At 36.0% G+C, this 14700-nt stretch overlaps 1 protein-coding gene across 3 annotated transcripts in view; it reads right to left on the bottom strand.

The window, feature by feature from the left end:
* The window catches only part of LONP2 (lon peptidase 2, peroxisomal), a 105262-nt gene that overhangs the window by 63000 nt on the left and 27562 nt on the right, over positions 1 to 14700 (bottom strand). For all 3 annotated transcript variants that reach the window (XM_023245149.2, XM_045046512.1, XM_003998012.5), the window contains exon 8: positions 7391 to 7532. In XM_023245149.2, the coding sequence (XP_023100917.1) occupies positions 7391 to 7532 (142 nt within the window). The remainder of the gene's footprint in view (positions 1 to 7390; positions 7533 to 14700) is intronic.

Below are 14700 nucleotides of genomic sequence, written 5' to 3'. Positions count from 1 at the left end.
AAAATATTTGAAGAGGGGCCCCTGGGTGGCTCAGTCAGTTAAGCATGACCTTTGGCTCAGGTCACGATCTTATGGTTTGTGAGTTTGAGCCTTGCATCAGGCTCTGTGCTGACAGCTCAGAGACTGGAGCCTGCTTTGGATTCTATGTCTCCTTCTCTCTCTGTCTCTCTCTCTGTCTCTCTCTCTCTCTCAAAAATAAACATTAATAGGGGCGCCTGGGTGGCGCAGTCGGTTAAGCGTCCGACTTCAGCCAGGTCACGATCTCGTGGTCCGGGAGTTCGAGCCCCGCGTCGGGCTCTGGGCTGATGGCTCAGAGCCTGGAGCCTGTTTCTGATTCTGTGTCTCCCTCTCTCTCTGCCCCTCCCCCGTTCATGCTCTGTCTCTCTCTGTCCCAAAAATAAATAAACGTTGAAAAAAAAATTAAAAAAAAATAAATAAACATTAATAAAATAAAATATTTGGAGAAAATATCTGAAAAATATGTAACTGACAAACGAAATCTGTCTAGAACATATAAGGAATTCTTACAACTCAATAATAAAAAGACAACTCAAAAGAAAAAAAAAGAGCTAGACATTTTACAAAAAAATACAGGATACAGGCAAATATCACATACAAAGTTTCTCAACATATCATTAATCATTAAGGAAATGCAGATTAAAACCACAATGTGATAATACACCTACCAGAATGATTAAAATTAAAAAACTTACTGCATGTCAAATACTGACAAAAATGTGGAACTAGAACTCTTATACACTAGTAGGAGAAATGTAAAATGGTACAACCATCATTTTGGAAAACAATTTGGCAGTTTCTTAAAAAGTTAAGCAGACACCTACCATTTGACCAAGCCATCCACTCATAGGTATTTATCAAAGAAAAACAGAAGTATACATCCATAGAAAGACTTGTACATAAGTATTCACAATAGCTTTATTTGTAATAGCGAAAACTTGAAAAATCCAAATGCTGATCAAAAAGGTTTATGGGTATACCAACTGTTTTTCTCTTGGTGTTTTCAAAGTTTTCTATTTTGTCTTTCAGGATTGTTATTATGATATCTATCTATGGATTTCTTTGTGCTTATTTTACATGGAAATTTATCAAGCTTCACAAATGTGTAGATTTATGTTTTTCATCACATTTGGGAAGTTTTCATCCATTATTCCCTCAAAAACTTTTTCTGCTCCTATCTTCCCTGTCCTGTTCAATTAGGCATACATTGTTGTGCTTAACAGTATCCCACATTTCCCTGTTCATTTTAGCCACTTTGTTTTCCTGTTCTTCAGACTGCATAATTTCTAGCAACTGATCTTCAAATTCAAAGATCTACCAGTTCTAATCTACTGTTGATGCCCTCTAGTGAATTTTTTGTTTCAGAAGTAGAACTTCTATGTCTAATACCTTGATTGTAATTATGGTTTCATGATTAATACACATACCAAAATTAAGCTGTACATTTTAAATACACCCACTTTACTGTATGTAATTATACCTCATTGACACTTTAAAAAATTAATATATTTAAATAATTTTTAAATAGGGTCAGCTGCTTTAGTTTAATCAGAGGCAAACAGCTTACATCTCACTATGAATGCCTATTTCTACTTCGGTCTTAAAATTGCCCAAAGCTGATCAAACATTTTTAGAACATTCAAATTTCATTTATTTCTTTTTTGGCAAAAGAGGATCATTAATATAAAAAAGATGTCTCTAAATTTGTAAATATTGCCTATTCATATAAAAATAAGAATATATAATCAATTTAATACTGGTAAAATGTTTCCCCAAATGAACAGGATATTTTGAAAAGTACTTGCTCCTGAAAACCTGGTATATAAAAACTAAACCCAACTCATCATTATTTCTTACTTTATTAGTCAAATTACTATTTCTCAACAATTTGCTGCCTATACTTCTCTCAGGTGGTTTTTTCCTTTTCTTAGTTTACTGTTGAATCCAGTAGTAGGGTCCTTGCCAAGACACATAGCCAGGATTTGGGCCACAGGTTTGTCTAATGATCCCCTCATAGAGCATCCCTGAGGATGGCCAAGAGAGGAAAAGAAAGTCTTGGTGATTATCAAGTCACAAATTCATAACAATAATTCCCTCAACCCACTCCAAAATTAATTTTCAGGTAAACTTGACTACACAATCTAATCACCACCAAACTCTACTAACAAGAGTGTTAAATAGGGTAGAAATGAGAAACAGTAATTTTGGTTGCAAATATAGCTAAGGGCTGGAGGGCTGTGGACAGTCAGGTGGCAGCTTGTACATGTGTATGTGCTTGGGGGAGAGTGGGTGGGTAACAAGACAAAAAATGGGAGCAGGGTATAAAAAGAAAAATGCTAACATAGACATCAAGACATTTTTGTGTAACTTGCAAGTATGCCTTGGGCGCTGGTGACAGGGTTTGCCAGCACTAAAAAGAAATGATTAGTAGGTTTCCCTAATGTAGCTTAGTTTAATCATTAAATGGCAGTATCCTTCTTAATCAGAGATTGTAAAGAGGAAACGAAAGCTGAAAAAGGTGTCTTCAGCCACACCTATCTGATAACATCAGTATTTAAGACATCTTTTACTCTGGTAGGTCTTAGAATTTACATTGTAAATACAGCATGTGATGAGATAAAAAATTAAGGTAACATCCAGAACCTCAAAATTTTCCTTAATAAAAGGAAAGTCCCTCTCCTTGAAATTCTTTGACAATAGTTGTAGAGCTTAGATTAGAAGACCCTAGGTCTGCTGTATCCAAGTAGTAAATCTACCAAACTCACTCTAATTACTAAATGGATCTAATTCTAATTAAGAATGTCAGTTTTAAGGGGCGCCTGGGTGGCGCAGGTTAAGCGTCCGACTTCAGCCAGGTCACGATCTCGCGGTCCGGGAGTTCGAGCCCGGCGTCAGGCTCTGGGCTGATGGCTCAGAGCCTGGAGCCTGTTTCCGATTCTGTGTCTCCCTCTCTCTCTGCCCCTCCCCCGTTCATGCTCTGTCTCTCTCTGTCCTATAAATAAATAAACGTTGAAAAAAAAAATTTTTTAAAAATAAAAAAAAAAGAATGTCAGTTTTAAAAAAAAGTTTATTATGTCTAGATTAGGGACTTTTCCACTTTGGGGATTCTATCTATCTATCTATCTATCTATCTAGAACTGTAAATACTGTTTATATAGAAAACTGGTAAAGTATCCATGCATTTTGTTAGCCCATTCACATTAAAAGTGTATTTCAGAAATACACATATATTTTATAACAAAGTCTGGATCTTGCATCAATTATAAATATGATTGTACCTACCTGATAAGAATTCTATAATTTTCTTTTGAGTCTAGTAATTACATAAAAGGACTTTCCTTGTATCTGACATTTTAATACTATTCAACAACAGACCTGTCCAAATTCTGTCTACCAACATTTGCTTATCAATTAGTTACATCTGTTTTTTATTCTTCCAATAAATGTTCAAGAGGCTATCTAAATTTTGAGTAAATATTCATTTGTTGACAACAGTAACTGGAAATAGGCATCTCCACCATGAATAAATATGAAGCTGAGAAGAATCTATAGATAGAAAAAGTATATTCCTTAATTTATTTAGAGTAACCACTCTATATTTATTATGTTCTTTATATCTAATATATACAGGCATAATATAAATTAGCTATAAAATAATCTCATATGACTATATCTTATAAATAATATCTAGAAATCATTTAAGAGTAGGCTTTCTATGTGGGAACATAAATCATACTCCTGGTATTTCCGGGTTCTCAGTAACATTCTACTTTAAATACAAGGTGTTTCTTTTTTTCATTTAGGTGGGTCTACAGGTAATGGAAACAGAAAGTCGTTTTCAAACTGGACATAGATGAAACTGAGTGGACATTAAATTAAAATAACATGTATAGAGTACTTTACGGTTTCCAGAGCACTTTTACATATAACTCATTTAATTGTTTCAACAACCTCTGTGATAGAAGATGTTTCCACCAAGGACTGGGGCACGTGGGAGGGAGAAGGACATCAGGTACCAAGATACTCATTTCTTCTGTATATGTATCTTGCTTCACCCTATGGAATCCTAGTCTCAGGGCGCCTGGGTGGCTCAGTCGTTTAAATGTCCCATTCTTGATCTCAGCTCAGGTCATGATCTCGTGGTCATGTGATATCAAGCCTCCAGTGGGGCTCCATGCTCAGCATGGAGCCTGCTTGGGATTCTCTCTCTCTTCCTCTCTCTGCCCCTCCTCTGCTTGCATTCGGTCTCTCTCAAAATAAATAAAAAACAACAACAAAAAAGAACCCCAGTGTGTAAGGAACTGATGTTACTCATAACTAAACTACAGTATAAGTATGTGATCCCAGGTATCATTTACTTTGAGGTATCATTTGAGGCTTTAACACTTTTATTTGGAATATTAATAAATCAATTGCCAAAAAAGTGAATACCAACTTCTATATCAGACAAAGAAATATCACTATGCCAGCTTCTTATCAAAGGTCATCTCAATCCAACAAATGTCACTAAATCATTACAAAGCACTACGGTGAAGAACTAAAACACACTGTGTAATAAATAGACAGGGATTAATTATCTCCTACTACTTGTGAAGCTGTCTTTTGGCGGATTTGTTTTAGGACTCCCACAAACAGTATACTGAGAAACCCAAGTATCAGGGAATTACTCTCAAATTCTTTTCAAAAGAGTAACTGTAACTGTCTAATGAGAGAGTTGGCCAGATTACCTGAAAAATGCGCCAATATAAATTAAACTGAAAGTCTAAAGTAATCATCTAAGAAGCCACTAAAACCTTCAATAATGTTCACTATTTTATTGTTTGTAGTACTAATGGGTAAACCAGTCATTGAGTCAGAACTGTTCTACAATAAAAACAGGCAAAACCAAACCAAGTGAAACTCTTATCTCCAAGTTCTGTGGCTTTTAAATATGGCAACTGTACTTTTTATGGTCCAAACAGGACCCACTTCTGAGACCAGAAGAGAGTGCAATTGATAATTAGGCATAAAATGGGATTGTCCCAGGCAAACCAGAATGTATGGTCTCCCTGCTTACAAGACACATGTCCCAGGGTCATCCTGTTCTAAGAAGATTACAAAAACAAAAACCAAAAAAGGAAACAGGAAGCCAGAAGGAATTCAAAGCAAGGAAATAAACAAAAAAGCCAAACTCACAAAGCAAGTTTTTCCTCAATTCTACAAATCAGTTCGAATAGTAATATTTTACTTAAACCAGGGTAAGGACTGGGGGAGCAGAGGTAGTAAACTAAGGAGGACTGGTTAAATTATATTTATGAAGCAGTCAGGTCCCAGATCCCTTCCCCCATCCCAGGAAAACCTGGAAGTTTATTTTCTTAAGAACATAAAACAGCTGTTCCCTGCCCAGGTGACCCTGGGCACAGCTGAGCAGAGTATGTACTCTACTGAAAACAACAGTTTAGGTGCATGCATACATCCAGGATGCTGAATGCAGTGACAGTCCTCACTTTCTCCCCACTGCTTATTTCCCAGGAAGCTGGCAGCCAAGCTTGAATTCTAAAGGCAAGAGACTTAGGGAGCCCTCTCTGAGAAATTCGACCTAAACTTACTGACATAAGAGATTCTTCAACCAAATGGCCCAGCCGACCCTATTGTGAAACTCAGTCAATAAACCGTCCTCAGATTCCAATCAGCATTCTGTTCCTCACTATTAAATACAAACAAACACAAATTGCCAGACATCTAACAGAAGACTCTAATATAAAAGACAGAGACCAAAAATCAAAACAAAACAACATATATAACAAATAGATAAAAGCAGCTTATAGAAAAGGAAAAAGAAAAAAATCTAGTAGGGATTTCTCACAGAGATAAGAGGACATATTACATCCATGTAATGAGAGCAAGATACTATAAAAAGAACAAACAGAGAAGTTAAGAAAAAGATCTTTGAAATAATAACCTCATAGAAGGATTACTAGATAAAGCTAAGAAAGTCTTCATAAAAAAATATAGCAAAAAACAAAAAAGATGACTAACAGAAAAGATAAGAAGATTAAAGATCTCAAATCCAATTGATAGGAGTTCCCCCCAAAAAATGAAGAAAAAAATCATCAAGAGAATTCAAGAAAATTTTACAGAAATAAAGGACAGGATTTTCCAATTCAAAGAATCTTCAAAGCATCAGCAAAAATGGAGAAAAAGAGACTGATGCCAAGGCAGATTACTGTAAAATTTCAGAAAAATGGGATAAAAAGTAGATCTTGAAAATTTTCAGAGTAAAACAAGTCACAAAAGACAAGACTTTGGTCTTATCAACTGCAACACAGGAAACTGGAATACAATGGAGAAATGTCTTCAAAATATTGCAGGAAAATTATGTCTAACTAGAATGCAAACTACCAATCAAGCATGAGGGAAACATATTTTCAGATATACAAAGTCTAAAAACAACTCCCACCCATGCAAGCTTTCTCAGGAAACTTCTGGGAGATTAACACCAAGAAAGTGAGAGAATAAAGCAAGAAAGCAGAAGGCATGGAATATAGGAAACAAGAAATTCAACATGGTGGGAAGTGAAGGGCGATCTGAACAAGACAGCTAGGTTCCATATGTGGACAACGACTAGCTCAGACTGGAGGAGTGAAGAAGATAAAACAGACATAACACTTAGAAAGTGTCTCCAAGTCTTGAAAGGAGACTTAACACAATTGCTGGAAGTAAACAGAATAAACAAGACAATTATTAACCCACAAAAATTTTTTTAAAAATGTACAGGAAAACAAAAAGGAGGGGCAGGAGAAGAAAAGTGATCAGTTTACCATTTATCACATGGCTCAGCTGTGAAAAGCACTTACATACTTGTAATAATGTTAAGTATTTGACAGTGACATAACAAAATCAGGATACAATTTAGATTGGGAGACTGGGAGTATAAAAATGATATAGTAGGGGTGGAGGGAAGAAAGCAAGAAAAATCCTCATCTCCTACAGAGGGTAATCAACAAATGATGTCAGAAACTGTATATGGTCTAATTAACTAAAAGTTAAAGAGGTCAAAGTGTAGAAGCGGAAATGGGGGATCCCCAGGGAGAAGACAACTTGCTTGCTGTGTTATGTAATAATCTTATAGAATTACTGGTCTCTAAACAAAAAGCATGTATAAAATTTAAAATATTTGGTAAAAAGAAAAAAGAAAAAAGAAATGAGAATTATTAGAAAAAGAAGAAATCTCTAAGACACTTCAATTTAGATATTAATTTGCTTTCAGATTTTAGTCCATATAACATTTTTTCCCATGACCACACCCATATCAATGTATATGCTACTGAATACAATTATCTGCTCTCAGATAACTGTGGCGATCACCGACCAGGAAGTTTCTGTATCTTACCTCAAGCAGAGCTGCTGCAGGATCACCCTGCAGACTTTTTCCTAGTTTGTCCACCTCATCTAATAGGAACACTGGATTGTTAACCCCAACAGTCTTCAAGCCATTGATTATACGACCAGGCATACTGCCAACGTAGGTACGCCTATAGAAAGCAGACAGCAAGTTAACAAGACATCAGGAGGCAAGAGAAGTATCATTTAGAAATCAAAACTCAGGCCTGAGAAAAAGTCATTTAGTTATCACAGTAACACAGCAAAGAGGTACTATATATTTAAAAAGTTCTTTGATACAACCAGGAAATTCAACATGGCGGGAAGTGAAGGGTGATCTGAACAAGACAGCTAGGTTCATTCAATTCTTGAATTGAATTCAAGATACATCCAACGCTGGCTTTAAGTTACCCATAATACTGGAAGAATTGTAGCTCGTTTCTGCCATTTAGTGAAACTGAAAAACATTATACTTAAGCATATGATTGTGATTCTTACTTTTCAGGATTTCAAAATGTCCAAAGGAGCCTCCCCACACTCCCTCAACACTAGCATCTTTTTACACATTGAAATGGTTGTCCCAGGGCTAGTGAAAACATCATCTTCATGAAGGAAATCAGAATTGGTTCAAATGGCCACTCAAAACGTAGACCAAAAAGAAGAAAGAAAAATTCCCAATTCTTTTATTTTCAGAAACAATAGTCTGTAATTATAGTAAGATTTGGGGTCAATAGTATGTATATCAAAATTCCATTAATTCTGGCCTTTTGAATAAAACTGTGTTTGTCCTATATACACTGTTATGCTCAAGTTCAGCCAGATATTTTGTTATCCATTAAAGTATTAGAGGCTCCTTTATTATATTTGAACAAGAATCATCTACATAATTGTGACAGATGTAGAGGGTGGCATGAATAAAAACAAATATGTTTGTCAAACTGAAAAATGTGCCTTGTTTACAAAGCCAGCAAAACTTTAAGTAGCAATTTACCAATTTTAATTATAACCTTGTTGCCTAGGCCATGTGCAAAGCAGATGCTGTTTGTGAAAAGGCATAAAAGGGTGACTGCCTACAAGAAACTAATCAACGGTAAGTGTAACAGCAACAGTTATCTTATGATCTGCACAAAGCCAATTCCTGGAGCAGGCCTAAGTTTTACCATATGACTGGTATAAAGCAGGACAGAATAAATACAGTGACCTTTGAAAAGACAAGAAAGCCTTAAACATATCGTGGGAATGCCTTACATGGAGGGAGGGTGACCGAGGCCCTGGAACCAAATACAATAAACACTGTCCTGTTACAATAAGGAGTTGGCACATTCAAGATTTCAGAATGGGATACAGGAAGGACAAGACTCAAAATTAATAAAAGCCTCTCAAATTATTTCTCTAGAGAACTTATGAATTTGCCAGTATCCTGTGAATAAGTAGGTAAGGGAAATTAAAACAAAACAAAACACAAAGCCTCTAAGGGTCAATTTTACTGCATCAATGTCTTTCTTTCCCGTAATGTTTTTGACAGGTAGATTTCAAAAACAGGTACTAATGACCTAAAGTCATGGAGAGAAAAATGATATTCTAAGCAGGGACCTTTCTAAAGAAGCGGAAATATGGACACTAGTCCATAAACAACTTCTCCTAAACCTTCCATTGCTTTCCAGAGCCTACAGCATAAAGCCAAACTCCTCTGTCTGGAATTCAAGGCTCTTCACAATGCAGTCCCCACCAGCCTTCCTAACTTGCTGCCATAATGCTCTTGCATTATCCACAATCACAATCCTATTATACTCCTTATGTTTTTTAACTTTTGTTAATATGTTACCTTCCTGCCCTGAATACTCTTTCTACCTATGTAAATCCAGGAATTCTAAAAAAACTTTTCCTCTCACAAAGTGATCTTTCCAATAATGCAACATCTACAGCATTTACTGGCCCTACAATTCATCTGATGCAGTTACAACTTAGTTTCTGGGTACCTCCTCTAGAGAGCCAGTGAGCACTCTGATGACAGAGAGTCGGTCTTATTACAGAGTAGATCCCCTGGATATAGAGCTATCAGACTGTTCCCTAAACAGAAGCTTGTTTTTCCTATTTATTTGATGACATCAGGTCAACCATGCCAGCACCCAAAGTATCACCACTGCGAAGGCCATACAAGTCTTTGAATACTGCTTTGAACAAATAACTTGATCTAAGTCTCAGTTTCCTCATCTGGAAAATGGACATAGTAACTGCCAACCTCATAGATTATATGATTATGAAAGCACAATAGGTAAAGCACACAGTGTAGTGCCTGGCACACAGTAACCTTTCAAAAGATGTTCATCGTTGTTCACATCTTTCATACACCAAGCATACTCAATGCCCTTAGTGTTCCTCAATCACAGATGACGACATCCCCCGAATATGTAACACTAGTCTACAGGTCAAACAAAGAAGAGAACCATTACAGAGGGCCGATAAGCTGTGGAAAATATCTATAATGTGTTACATCCTTTACCAGAAGGTATGATAGCATGCAATTCACTGACTAAAGATACAGAATATACTTTGAATAAACCTTTGGAATATGAATCAGATGGTGGAAAGTGCAGCAATACACAAAATAAAAATGTTCTCTTTCAACATCACCCAATATAAATCACTACTTTTTTTTTTTTTTACAATTTTTTGTTATTTATTTATTTTTGAGAGAGAGAGAGAGAGAGAGAGAGAAAGAGAGAACATGAGTGAGCAAGGGACACAGAGAGAGGGAGAGAGAGAGAGAATCCCAAGCAGGCTCCACATTATTAGTGCAGAGCCCGAAGCAGGGCTCAAGCTCACCTGAAACAGGGCTCAAGTTCACGAACTGTAAGATTATGACCTAAGCTGAAGTTGGATGCCTAACCGACTGAACCACCCAGGTGCCCCTATAACCACTTTTAAAAAACAAATTAGCATACCAAAATATCCTCCTGAGAAACCACATAAGTAGGAGATTAATGAAATTAATACTCTTTTAAAAACTATTAACTTTTTTGAGGGCAAAATACATACTTTGCCATGTCCTTCCTCATGAAACAACATCTAGGAAGCAACATAGCACAATACAGGTAAGTTTGCAAAGAATGTATCTCTTCAATTACTTACTATTCAGCCTAAATACATGATTATGTAGAAGTTTTTTTTTTTAATTGAAGTACATGAGTTAATTTTAAAAATACATGAATTCATATTTTTCTTGTGATTGGTATAGGCAGTTCATAGGTTTATAAGGATTAGCATATGAAATACACAAAACCAAGTATCTACATGGTTCAAAAATTTAAGTTACAAGATCAGCATTTGTCATGTTCCAAAATATAGTCCGGTTTATGCTTCAAAAAACCACAGACAATATCCTCTATTTATAGGAGCTCCATGGTAAATCAATTACTTTACTACTCTGTGCCTGGACATCTTCAAATCTTAAGCCAAAAGGCTGGTCAGCCTGTCACCGCCACTAACAGTTTCTAAATATCAGGAATAGGAGTGCCTGGATGGCTTGGTTGAGCATCCAACTTCAGCTCAGGTCATGATGTCAAAGCTCGTGAGTTCGAGCCCTGTGTCGGGCTCTGTGAGCCTGCTTTGGATTCTGTGTCTCTGTCTCTCTCAAAAATAAACATTAAAACATTACTCACCTCTTTCCCGATACTTAAAGAAGGGGAGGGAACAGTCATTTTACCATCACCTTTTCACACCTACTCAATTAAAGAGCTCTAATGGGTTACGATGCAAACTACTGAAGTGACATTTACAAAGAATCTGTAACATAAAAATTGTATATTGTAATATTAAGTCGAAAGAGTAGGATTAGAATTGCTTTTTAGAAACATCGCAAAAGCTGCCCATTGAAAAGTCTGGCAGGAAATAAAATGTTAACAGTGATAATCTTTGTATGGTAAAAAAAACAAACAAAAAAACAAAAACACATGAGAATTTTTTTCCTTTTTAAAAACTATTTCTAAATTTTCTACCAAGGGTGTATATATATATCTCTCCAACTGGGAGTAATAAGCCTTAAAAGAGATCCTAATGATTTCAAAAGAAGAACAGTCTTTAATATAGCATATCTAAACAAATCAAATTGTTATTCTTCCAGCAGTCATTCCTAAATCTTTTCGTGCACTCATTTGTATGGATGTACTTACTTAAAGGACCACAAGACTTACAAAATATAATTATGTTTTAATCTTACCTGAATTCACAAAGCATTTAGAGAGCCATGTTTGGCACTGTGCTATACAGCATAGAGTGATAAAAAGGAGAATAAGATATGCTAAAAAACCCTACTGTAAAGAGCTTATACTTGTTCCATATTTATGTCTTATCTCTACAGCAACGTATTGCATATGCCAGAGGCCTATATTATTTAATCATTGAAAGAAAACAATAGACAGTAAGTGGTCAGTTTAGAGAAGAGTAAGATCATAACTGACTGCACCTATATTAATGGAGAAATCCTTGAATTGGGGCCTGAAAATGAAACTAAATTTTAAAGAGGCAAAGAAGAGCTACATGCAAATACAGGTTATAAAGAGTATGGTGAGCAAACCATACATGTCTGGCATACTATGCTAAAAATACATTAAAGGCTTGCTGCTTTGGTTATTTTCCCCTTGTGGAGACTAACAATGAAATAGCTAATTTATTTAAAACATCACCATTTCTGGGGCGCCTGGGTGGTTCAGTCGGTTAAGCATCTGACTCTTGATTTTGGCTCAGGTCATTATCTCATGGATTTGTGAGTTGGAGCCCACACTGGGCTCCATGCTGACAGAGTGGAGCCTGCTTGGGATTCTCTCTCCCTGTCCCTTTGCCCCTCCCCCACTCTCTCTTTTTCTCTTTCTCTCTCTCTAAATAAACTTAAAAAAAATGTTTATACATACAAAAATGTATCGATGTGGAAAGCAAAAGATTATTTTGTTCTCATCCTGTTTGAGCCAAAGATTCCTTGCAGTGATATAATTTGATTATCTGAACAAACAGCTGGCATACTACTTCCAAAGAGTTACTATCAACAATAACTTGAGATACAGCAATAAGTATATTTCACCAAGAAACAACTTATGAAAAATGATTATGGAAACACGATTTCATAAAACTTCATCCTAAAAGAAGTTGTTATATCTAATTTCTATGAACTGATTTAAATTCTTTAAAAATGTAATATTTAAAAATATTAAGTTGTAAAAACTGATAGGAACAGAGCTTCCTAAAAGTGGACAGAAAAGTCCCAATGGAGACAGACCCAAATGAGAAATGTAGAGAAGACTGAAAAGCTGCATTAATAAACCTGACTCTTCTTTCTTTAAGGCACACAAAATTAACAGAAACAAAAACAATGTGTCAATGTAAAATCAGATCACTACTTTTCAAGTTTAAGATTTAAATGTGAATCAAGTCTTTCTTCCCATCTCTCACTTCACTACCATTGAACTCTAAAAAACACATCTTTGTTTTTTAAGATCAATTCCTAACTTACTAGCACCTTCCTTCACATAAACAGGTATTTCTAGTAAAAGGATAGAGTTCCAAGCATGGGAAAATAGAAAAAGTGAGTGACAAAATCAAGAGCACAGCAAGGAAGATAATATAAAGCAGCTCTGTTTTTTCTTGGCTATTTTAAGACTGCAGAACAGTGGTGCCTACTCAGAGGCTGAGGAAAAACAAAACTTTGCATGAACTCTAATTGTGAGCATGTGACCAGTACTTAAATGGCAAGACCTGGGTGTTTCCAAATTGCTTCAACTGTTACATGGAACCACTTGTTCCCACGAACTCCACCCCATGGTTGTAGCTATTAGCTACTGTTCTTCCTCCTCTCCTATTCACCTCCAATTCATAGCTCTGAACTAAGCCCATACTCTGCTCTCAATCTCTGCTCACCTTAACGCCACTCTCCACCTACTTCCAAACGGGCTTTCAAATAAATATTTTCTCCAGGCTTTGATAATTTGGGAAGGTAAATGGGTAATAAGGCCCCAGTAGCACAAGGACAGGTTGCTGTAGTGTTTAATGAAACATCTGGTACAGTGATGGCTAGGCAGTACTTAGTAGCAGCCATAGTAGAATGATTCATAGACTAAACCACATCCCTTTTATTTGGCAATGATCACAGCCTCTGTGCATACGATACATTTCTAGAAAGCTTTTTTAAGGCAAATACATATCCTCATTTTACAAAAGACGCACAGTAAGTTCAGTTTTCTTAATGATAGCTACACATGTGAAAGTATACTCATTGAACAAATTTTGTATCTATCAATATCAGTAAAGACTGAAAACAGAGTTCTGCTTAAAACCAACAATGTTCACACAAAATGGTGATAACTGTGACTTTATATACTGCCCACTAACACACATGACAGAAATACATTTTCCCACAATTCTGCTACATAAATTAAATAATAATGCCAAGAATAGGATATTTTAAGTACTATTTAAAAATCAAACTGGGGCACCTGGGTGGCTCAGTTGGTTAAGTGTCCGACTCTTGATTTCGGCTAATTCGTGGTATAGAGCTCCACACTGGGCTCAGCATGGAGCTGACAGCGTGGAGCCTGCTTGGAGCTCCAGAGAGCTTGGAGCTCTCTGCTCCTCCCCTACTTATCTCCCTCTCTCTCTCAAAAATAAATAAACTTTTAAAAAATCAGATTGAATTTTATAAAAACTCATTGACGCTGTTAAATGTAAACTTGTCCTCCTGAGAATTTAAAAGTAAATAATAATTAAAGCTATTTTTTATTGAATGCTCACTGTGTGTCAGGCACTGAGTAAGTGCTTTCTAAGCCTTACTGAATAAGCAATACTAATGTGGCAAGAAACAGGACAAATTGCCCACAGGTCATGTGCTCATGACATTAATTCCATAAATTCCTCTCTAAATTCCATCAAATGCTTACACAATACAGTGCTACAGATACTAAAAAAAAAAAAAAAAAGAAACTAAAAGAACTTTGAATGCATGAATCAAGTCACTTGAGTGGGAAATATCTCCCCAAAGCTCTCTAGTTAAAATAAAAAAATTCCAGTCCTAGATTCAGTTTCTCCAAGATTGGTAGAAGGTGCCAATTTCTTTACAAAAGCAAACTACAGCCTCTAGTGGCACATGTGAGAATAAGCAAGTCTAGGTGTCAAAAATATTGTTTGAAATTGCCAGAAAGAATGACCCAGATCAATTCCCTGATCTAATCTGCAGCCCTCATTGCTTATTTATTAAAATCTTGGAATGATTTTTCTTTAATGCATAAAAATTGTAAGAGAAAAAGAATCACTTTTCATGGAAAAGTTTCTAAA

This window comes from Felis catus, chromosome E2, assembly GCF_018350175.1.
Source record: "Felis catus isolate Fca126 chromosome E2, F.catus_Fca126_mat1.0, whole genome shotgun sequence".
In the NCBI taxonomy this organism is placed as follows: Eukaryota; Metazoa; Chordata; class Mammalia; order Carnivora; family Felidae; genus Felis; species Felis catus.
The sequence above is the reverse complement of the archived record's forward strand: the minus strand, read 5'-3'. Positions and strand labels throughout refer to the sequence as shown.